Raw genomic sequence first — 9,905 nt, 5'->3', positions numbered from 1 at the left:
GCATTCCTGAGGATCAAGTAATTTGGTGAGTATCTTCATTCTTAGCTCAGTGGGAAATCAATCATTTAACAGGCTTTTAAGATTGTTTTGAAAATAATAGTATCCTACTCACTGTGCGCAAATACTTTACTGTTGTACTTGTGACTTAATATCTTAGTTTAAAACTTAGCTTTCTCCCTTGTTTGTGTTTTGGGTTGTTCGGGTGTTTTTTTTTTTTCTCCTTTGTATGCTTCACATACACAGACATGCTAAAGCTACCAGAATGTATTAGAAAAAGGCTATGTTTTCTTTTCTTGAAGTAAAATTAATAAACACTAGGTGGCAAGCTGTGTGTTGTCCTCGTGCGTATGGTAAAAGAGCTATAGAAACACATTAAACCCTGGGAGAACCCAGTACTGTTAAAAGAATAAAAGGGCCTGGTGTAAATGTTACAGAGAAAAAGTTCTACCAATTGTATTCTTCCCTTTGCTGTTTCCTCTGCTTATGCCCTTCAGCTTGATTGCTGTGTCATGGTCTCTGTTCCACAGCTGTACTACAGCTTTCTTTCCATACCCTCCTTGAATCTGGGCAACCATGTGGTTGCACTTTATCCTTTCAAAACTCTTCTCCTGCTGTTCCGCTTTTGACTGGCTTTCCAGCCCTGACCTTTGCTCTGTGACTCCTGTCATCTTTCAGGGCTTTATTCTTTCTAGTTAGTAACATTAACTAAGTTGGGTTTCAGCATCTGAATGGCTGTGTAATTTGGCAAACAACCTAGAGGTGTTGGGTTTAGATTCTTCCCAGCTACCTGAGGGGGTTAAGTTAGGAGCATAGGTGCCCTAGATTGCCGTTATAGTTAATATGAGAGAGAGAGGTGGGGAGAAAGAGACCCAACTAAAGGATGGCTTGGACTACATAAAAAGGGGACTTACATTCTATATTTGCTTCTCTCTCTTTTCCCCTCTGCCTAATACTATGGAAGACAGCACAATTATTGTTTGTGAGTTGTGTGCCCAAAGCTGTGGGAAAAATTCTCCTTACTCCCATGCTTGTGTATTTACTAGTTTACACTGAATCCCTTTAGTGTAAGGCATTTCTTGGCTGTTAGCATTTAGTGTCTTGATGTCTGTTTTCTTTTCCCCAAGTGTTTTTAAGCCAAAGACTCCCCCCCCCCAAAAAAAATTTAAAAAAAAAGGCGTGTGGTGGCGTAGACAGCTATATTTGTGGTGAACTCAAATTTACAGTAAGCTTTTCAAGTCTTAGTTGCTTTTGGTTACGTTTTAAGAAAGTAACTCTTGGGAGATCACAACTTGAAAATCACTGATGTAGATCATGTATGTTCTGAAACTGCATCTTGGTCCTTTAGTTTTGTGATGTTATGAGCACAAATGATACTGCACCTATACCAGTCCTCTTTTATTTTCTTTTTTGCCTCCTGACAGGCAGTTCTTCAATTTCCTTTCCTCAAGAGAATCCAATAAAGGAAAAAGCGAAGACTTATGACAGTAACGAACCCAATAAACCAGCAGGGCATCAACCAAACATTTATACACCGTTAAAAGGTAACAACACTAGTTTTATCAGTACCTTTTCCATGATGTAACAAACGATTGCTTACATGTGCTAAAATCGCATTCTTTCAGTTCTATTGCAAAAGGGAGAGTTGTTGAGTTGAAATCTGAATGGGTGAAGAATTAAAAAAAGAAATAAATGTTCAGGGTGTACTCCTGCCTGTGAGTCAAATTAAAACTGACTGTAGTATGACAGTCATCTGCTTGGCTGTAAAACCTTGAAGTTCAAGAAGGCACAGTTTTGAACTTTCATAAATACATAGCTGTCTGTTTTTTGAAAAGCAAAACAAAAAGATGAGTAATATCATACCTGCCTCAAAAACTGTTACAAGAGTGGATCTTTAATTGCCTCAGGCAAAGCAAAGCAAAACTGTTCTTTTTCTAGAAAGACAAGTTACTTTTGACTTTAGCAGAGGGAAGCTGACTATACCAAGTGATTTCAAAGTGAGGGAGCACTTTTTCTGTTCATCGCTCAAGAGATTTTTCTCGATGTGTGTTACAGAAGCAATAGGGAGATACAGTGAGGAAGAAAATATGGGATACTTGTTAGCCCAGCGGAGGGCAGTTATTTTACTACAGGTGATTTGAATACATCCAAATAGATATACTATGTAAGGGAGGTTTTTAGGAGAGCTGGTAACTGGTCAGAGTGTGAGGTAGTGGCTTGCGTTCATTTTGTCAGTAACAGTCCTAATCACACAGTGTTTATGGGAGAGCACTGAAAGCAATTGTGAGCACAAACTGACAAAACACAGACGTGAACCAGGTAGCTGAGATGTGCAGAAGAACACATCTATGCCAGCCTCCTGTTTCCCAGGAGCACGTGCAGGCATTTTGCTCAGGCAGCTAAGAACATGCCCATGTTTGCTGGAGTCCCCCCTGGTCTGACAGCAGTGTTGTTAAGGTGGTAGCTTTATACTGGTTTTTTTTTTGTTTTTCCCTTGAATAGTTGTGGTTTCAGAAGTGACAAATCTGGTACCCTCCATTAGCAATCAAATAACGCTGCTAATTGCCCATCCTCTGCATTTTATCATTATCGCATCATTACTTTTTTATAGAAAAAATAGGAAGGATAATTTTGTGTCATATTGGGAAAAGCAGGGTGAGGGGCCAAATTAAGCCCTTCCTATTAGGTGATAGTAGCTTTCTCCATCTACAGAGGGAGTAATATATTAGGTGATAGTAGCTTTCTCCATCACAGAGGGAGTAATATATTAGGTGATAGTAGCTTTCTCCATCTAAGAGGCTGTCATATGGCACAGGCTTGGTTTGGCAGCACAGCATATACTCCTTCCCTAGGAGTATATGAAACCTTTGAAGATTTCACAGAGCTAAAAGCATGTACGGCTTGTCTGTCTTATTCTGACCTCTGATGTGATAACCAAGTTCTTTCATTGGTCCTTTGGTTTCAGAAAGAAAGGCTGACTTCCTTGAGAAGAATCAAGAGCGCTGCTCAATTACATCACAGAGTAAGTTGAAAAATAGATACCTAGTCTTTCCCTGTAATTAAGTAAAAAGTACAGAATTCTTTTCCTTCCCTCTGCTTATGGTTTTCCTTGTGCCCTGGGACACTCTGTCTGGGAAGGTGGAAAGGGACCCAGGAGGCAGATCCAAATGGAAACTGGAGAAGGCAGCACATTCCAGAGCCAGAGCCCTTCTGTGAGGTTATTCCACTTGCTGACCACAGAAAATGACCCACTTTTTTTTTTTTTTTTTTCTTTTTTGGCTGGGTTAGGAAATGGAGTTGACTCATGGGACAATCAGTTAAGTGCAGAGCATGTACTAGTGGCACTGTGGGGGTGAGCTGAGAAAGGGAACAAAACCTTCACCTTTTGGTAGCAGTGAATGTTAATTAGTTTGTACACATCACCTTCCCTTCTAGGCTTTCCCTGCATAATGGTGGCCTGCTATGATTGAATTAGTTGTCTTATACTCCTGGAGAGGAGCAGCATTTTTGTTTCCTGGCAAACTCCAGTCTGTTCATCTAATGACCAGTTCCCTGTGTTTCAGATTTTTATCTTTAGTTGTTTTTGTGGATTTGTTGGTTTGGGTTTTTTTCCCTCTTGGAAGAGTACTTGAAACAAGAGGGGAAAAAAAATGTTCTGAATTCTTAGTAGCCTTCTGTTCTTAATGTCTCAGCGCTTGTTTCTATCCTGAACAGGTATAGATAAACAAAGTCTCGTAAATCAGAACTTAATCTGGAGAACCTAGGTGGGTTGTTGGGGGGGTTTTTTTTGAAAACCACAGTGCCTTCTGGAAGAGAAGCTTGTCTTGTGGTAGCTGCACATCTGTGAAACGCCTTTGAAAAATTAATTGATGCAGGGAGTTCTCGCTAGTCTGGTCCTTTTTCTTTCCTGTGCCAGAAGTAATAGGTGCTGCAGGATTGACCAGTTGTGTCTTCAGTGAAGAACTTTCGGAAAATCACTTGAAACTCTGAAAGCTCTTAAGGCGTCTGCAGAAGTTACGCCTTTTGAATTAGGCAAGACAAATAATTTGCTTGGCCTTCGTGCAAATTGTGTTGTAAATAGGGCAAGATCCTTAGGTAGGATAGGATCTGTTTTTAGACTGTTTATTGAAATATTTTTTCCTTTAGGGTATAAATCACAGCTGTCTCCTAAATATGAAACCTGGTCTCTGCAAACAGGGCTACATTGTAAAATATTACAGAATTGAGGTGATTTTGATCTGTTAACTATTAGAAGACTTATATAAAAGCTTAGCCAGTTACAAGCTCCATGTCTGTTGCCCTATCAGGGCAGGGGGGTTGAAATTACAGAATAGAGTAGCTCATTAAGCCAGTTAAGCTCCGGCTTAAACCAGAGCTGCTTTTAGCACCTTCTGCAATTACATTCATACAGAAACAAGGTTATAGAATTTATTTTAGTCTTCTTGAAATAACTACTGCAGGGTGTTTGTTCGATTTATTCTCGATAGTGCCATTGACAGTATCCTGATACGGTTATTAAAGAGCCTTCAGCTTTGAACCAGTTGCTGTAGTTCACAAGGATCCACAAATTCTTGTGTCTTTTTAATTAACTGACTAAATGGAGAAAACATGTTGACCAATAATTGCACTGTATGTATTCATACTGGTCTCTTGGGAAAGCTGTTCATAACACTCTTTTAAGGATAATGGCTCTTGTACTTTGCTGTCTAAGCCCATTTAAATAAATAGACCAAAAGTATATTTTGAAGTTGAAAGCTTGCATTTTGCTTTAAAAGCACAATTCATCCCAAGAAACTGACTGCTGATGAAGCAGGCCTCTGACCCAAGCTAGATGGAGAGGGAATATGAGACTATGCCTTTAACATATCGCTTTTCTTTTGCTACTTATAGCTTGCATTATGTTGTTTTTCTAATATGTGTGCTAACTGAGCTTCCATTTTTTCTGTCCCTCAAATTCCTGAGCAGAATCAGGAAACTTAATCGGGACATGGGATCCTTGTGCAGAAAATAACAGGTTGTTAAATCTCTGTCATTTTGTCATCTTGTACTTGAAATGCCTCTGGTTTTATTTGCGTAACTTCTCAAGAGTAAAAAATCTTCGGGGGTGATTTGTGGTAGGTTGGGGACTTGTGCTTTTTATGCAAGATTCTCAAGATGGCTTAAGAACTGACATTTGGCAAAGAGCGTAGATGGAGAGTTGGTTGCCAGTTGAATGGGACTTCTCAGGCTAGTAATAGCAGTGAAGGTGTCATTTTCCTTGTTCAAGACTAGCCTTCCTTGAGCCCAGGAGGGCGAATGATGCAGAAAAGAACAGAAAGCCCCATACTTGATGCAGCCCTACCCGGGATGAGGTTACAGCTTCGTCTTTGCTCCTGCTTAGCAGGACTACGTTCGCTTCAACAAGGTGTTATGCAAGGGTGCTTTGTTAACCTTCCTGTAAGCTTTCTAGAAGTTTGCATGTAAAAGCATAACTAAGAACAGCTTTTCAATGAAAATGCTGCAGTTTGGTGACTTCAACTCCCTGCCAAATTCCCCACTGGAAGATTGATTATGTAATTGTTGTCTTAGTATTTTTCTCATGTTCCTTTCTTAATCTCTTAACAGGCAGAAGTGAATTTCGAGATCAGCCCAGTATAGGGAAGCAGTCACAGCCTTTGGCCGAAAGTAAGACTTCTGCTTTCACTTCTACTTCGTGCGTGTGTTACATTTAACCGTTTTCATGCCTGTCCAAGTATTAGATTTCCTGGTGGCTGGTGTTAAACTGAGGGTCCTTGCCAGAACAGATGACTTGCTTGCTAGGGCATGTGTTTTCAGCACGAAGGAAGGAAGGAAGGGTCTTGTATAATAGGTAACATTTCCACCTGCATTTAAGGCCTTCCATCTGTAGGGTTTACAAGATTTGCTGCAAGATTAAAACTGAGGCAGGCCTAGTGGTGTTCTTATTTAACAGCTGTTGTGTTGCTGTCCTGTTTAAAGTTATGATATAAAAAGGTAGCATAAGGTATACAGTTTGTTCTTGCTTCCAGGGAGGTTGGTATATTTTGTCACTAATTTTACTGGGAACAGAATCAAGCCTTATGCTTGTAGTAGGTCAAACAAGTGTTAATTTAACTGTTCAAATACAAAACCAAATCAAAATATCTGATATTCTATATGCTTCCTGTGCACTGTTTGCTGAGTGTACTCTTTGTGAAGCTGACTGATCCGATCCAAAGACCACAAATATTTTCTGATAGTGTTGATCACCAGTGTTTGAGATGCAAATACTGCTGCAGAAACTATTTTTATCCTTATAGGTATAGTGAGGACAAATAACACAGAAACCATTCTGGTGATGCTAGGTTTTGTATAGGGCTTTTTCTGCCGAGCCTAAATGTAGGAAAAAGCTTGACCTTTTTCAGAACCGTTTTAAGCTCTTAGTTTGGATTTGATTAAATAGAGTGGAGTATTGATAAACTTTCAGAAAAGCTCCTTTTTCAGAAGAATGTAATTTCTTAGTCAAGCTGGAAATGTGTAAAAATGTCCTTTTTTAATGCTGTCACTTCACTAAGTTACTAAAGAAGTTCAAAGTTGTTGGTTGTTTTGGGTTTTTTTTTAACTAGAACATCTTCTTTATGCTCTTCAACTATTGTACCAGTAGCTTGAGAGTGGGATGAGTTCACTGAATTCTACTGTTTCCTTTTATTTTCCTCTTACTTGTTGACTTCTGATTCCTTTTAAAACATTGCTTTCTTCCTGTTCGGTCCTCCTTTCTGTAGATGATGGTGAATCGCAGAGTGGATTTCACAAGAGCTGGACTTTGTTACTGGTTCTGTTAATTGGTGTCCCATTGCTTTATGTCCTGTGGAGTGGAATACCAAGTCTTCTGGATGCAACTTTGTCAAGTAGAGATACTGAAATTCTGCAAGCATTTCGGGCCCGGATGGAGAAACTAAAAAATACTTACCAAAGTCAGGACCCCAATCTGTGGAAAAGAACCCACGTGTTCCTTGAGAAACGCCTTAATGCTTCCCATCTGCATTTGGAGCCAGCCATCTTACTGTTCACAGCTGGCCAAGAAGCTGAGAAAGCACTGAGGTGCCTAAGTAACGAGATTGCCGAGGCTTTTGCCTTCTCCCAGAATGCTACTACAATCAAAATTAATGGGGCAGACAAAGCCATATTGGATAGTGACATTGTCAAGCTGGAGGTAGATAATGAGCTCAGCTCTGGGTTCAGAGAAGGCAAGAAAGTAGCAGTGGTGCATCGATTTGAGTTACTGCCTGCAGGCTCCACCTTAATCTTTTACAAGTACTGTGACCATGAAAACGCAGCATTTAAGGATGTGGCTCTTCTGTTGACAGTTCTCCTGGATGAGCAGTCGCTGACAAAGAGCCTCACCTTGCAAGAAGTTGAGGAGAAAGTCCGGGATTTCCTCTGGACCAAGTTTACCAGTTCAGATGTTCCTAGTTCTTTTAATAGCATGGACACAGATAAGTTGAGTGGACTGTGGAGCCGTATATCTCATCTTGTGTTGCCTGTTTGGCCTGAAAAGGGCCTCCCCATGGAGGGATGCACATAAAAGTTATTGGAGAAGACTCGGGAAAGGAGGAAGACAGAAAATGTATGTTGCAATGGCTGAACAGGGAAGAACTTACTGCGGCTGCTGAGTTCAGGCAGCATACAGTCCTTTCTGGGCAGAGAAATTCCACCAACTGGCAGGGTTGTTTCTGCTAAAGTAACTGGGACTTCTCTAAATCAACTGCAGAATGTAAGCAAGGAACTTGCTGGTTGTTGGTAAGTTGTGTTCAGTGACTTATTTAGGCTTGGTGTCCTGGAGCTCGAAGTAAGTGTCCACTAGTGCAGAACCACTCATCTGCTTCTGACGCTGTCTTGGTGCACTATTGGCTTTGCTATGAGGATCCTTTTCTGGTGGTGCATAAAGCTGGTATCGCATTTGTACAAGGTAGTAGGATGCAAAAACATCACCTTCATCTGCCAGAATTGCTTACTTTTCTTCTAACGTAAGAAAAAACATAAACATAAGAAAAAACATAAACTGAAAATGCTGATAAAGTGATGGGAGTATAAGCACAAGCTTTTTCTTGATCCATGTGATCACAACATAGATGTCAGCTGTCTCTTGCAATTTCTAGAAATGGCAAAATTTCTTGAAAGATTTGTGACTTGTAGAGAACCTTTCAGCAAGCATTTCTTCCTTAAATGACCCTGCCCCAAACAGTTCCAGAGAGTGAGAAAAGCTGAGGTACGAAGGACTGCTTAATGTTAGTAGTACTGATGTCAGTTAAATAATGCCTCAGCATCTCTTTGCCTCGCTGCTTCCAGGAATTCTCTGCTCTCCGTCAAAGTTCTGCAAGTCTTAAAATTTGGGGGGAAATGATAAAATGTCAGCCGTGTGTGTGTACTAAAGATCTGTGGCATCTCCTTTCCAAACAGAAGTTTAGGAAGACATAGGTCATTTCTCATTTTAATAAGAATTATTTTTGCATCAAGAGAATTTATTTATTGGTGGTACTTGGTATCCTAGAAAAATAACCTTTCTTCATGTGTCTGCATATAACCTGCTGCTTGCTGTATAAGCTTCTAGTGAAGAAGAGATTTGTAATGCATGTTTTTAAAATACATTTTTTTAGTGTGCCTCATGCAGAGAATCCCACAACACACTAAAAACATGTACTTGTTTCTATTGTAAGTATTTTGCTAAAAAACAGAAGAATTGCAGCACTTCCATGTCATTGCTGTTAGTGTATGCTCTTGAACTATTGGTCCATGTGCATTTGGTTTTATTGAGTATGAAGGAACGTGTGAAGACTGCTCTCAAATTAATAGGACATTTTCTTGTAACAGCTGAGAGATTAGTGGCTCTTGGACCCATCCTTTATTCACAAGCCCCTTGAGCTGTCCCGTTGCAAAAAGTCCTTCTTAACCAGGAAAACCTCTTGAGGTGCTGGAGCTTCTGGCTTCTTTGTGCAAGCAAAGGTTTGGGGTGTTATGTGGAATGGACCAGAATCACCTTAAGCATTTAAAAGAACACAGTTTGAGAGACACAGAGCTGTGGTCACTTAAACCAGAGGTGGATTTGTTCTAACCACTGAGAGCCAGCAATGGATAATGCTTTTTATTTTAATGGGAAGAAATATAAACAGTAAAAAGACATGGAAGTGCTGCTGTTCTGGATGTTTAAGAATAGCTCAGGAAGGAAAAGATGGCATTTACATTTTGGACACTTCACTGGACGAATGATTTTTAAAAAAATAACTGTGACTTATTTCCGAGTGTGTCCTGATAGCATATCTGTTTGTATATTATGTAAACTATTTTAGTAATCATTAAAAATAAATCTACTTGTTTGTTTTATAAGCTGTTTTAAGATTTGCCCATTTAATTTTAAGTGGTCAGACTCTTTTTTTACATGTTTATAAGATTGTTCCTTTTACCTTTGACCAAATACAGATGCCTAAAATAAACCTTTGCAAAATTTAGAACTTTTAAGAATCTTGAGTGGGGTGATAGATACTGGGATGCAGATGCATGTATTTGACAATATCGGGGCTTTTCTCTAATGGGGCACAATTCAGACAATTCGGAGCTATTACAATTTCCTTTTACTTGGTGTTCTTGTACTATTCCTCAGTTCTGATTTCAGGTGGAACTAATGATAAGATATGGTTCACTTGTTTCATTAGTCCAATACAAGAGTCAGCAGCTGACAAAAGGGATGACTTCATTCTTGTTCCACTCCTAGCTGCATGTTCCTGTATCTCTGCTGTTACAAACTAGTGCACTGTGAACTGACTGGAGGGACAGTCTTACTAAAAACTAGCTTAGAAAAAAAAGTATATACTTAGCAGAATTGGCAATGACAAAAAAGACTTCAGTTATGACATGAAAGCAGGAGATTCTATGCT

At 39.7% G+C, this 9,905-nt stretch overlaps 1 protein-coding gene across 1 annotated transcript in view; it reads left to right on the top strand.

Moving 5' to 3' along the window:
* Window positions 1-9,377, top strand: part of LOC103914127 (torsin-1A-interacting protein 1-like) — a 15,137-nt gene extending 5,760 nt beyond the window's left edge. The window contains exons 3-6 of the mRNA XM_009320733.1: window positions 1,422-1,541; window positions 2,963-3,019; window positions 5,602-5,661; window positions 6,756-9,377. Coding sequence (XP_009319008.1) covers window positions 1,422-1,541; window positions 2,963-3,019; window positions 5,602-5,661; window positions 6,756-7,558 — 1,040 coding nt within the window. The 3' untranslated portion in view covers window positions 7,559-9,377. The remainder of the gene's footprint in view (window positions 1-1,421; window positions 1,542-2,962; window positions 3,020-5,601; window positions 5,662-6,755) is intronic.
* The last annotated feature ends 528 nt before the right edge of the window (window positions 9,378-9,905 follow it).

Source organism: Pygoscelis adeliae, unplaced genomic scaffold, assembly GCF_000699105.1.
Source record: "Pygoscelis adeliae isolate BGI_AS28 unplaced genomic scaffold, ASM69910v1 Scaffold402, whole genome shotgun sequence".
NCBI lineage: Eukaryota > Metazoa > Chordata > Aves > Sphenisciformes > Spheniscidae > Pygoscelis > Pygoscelis adeliae.
Note: the sequence above shows the minus strand (reverse complement) of the source record. Positions and strands in the feature narration are given on the sequence as shown.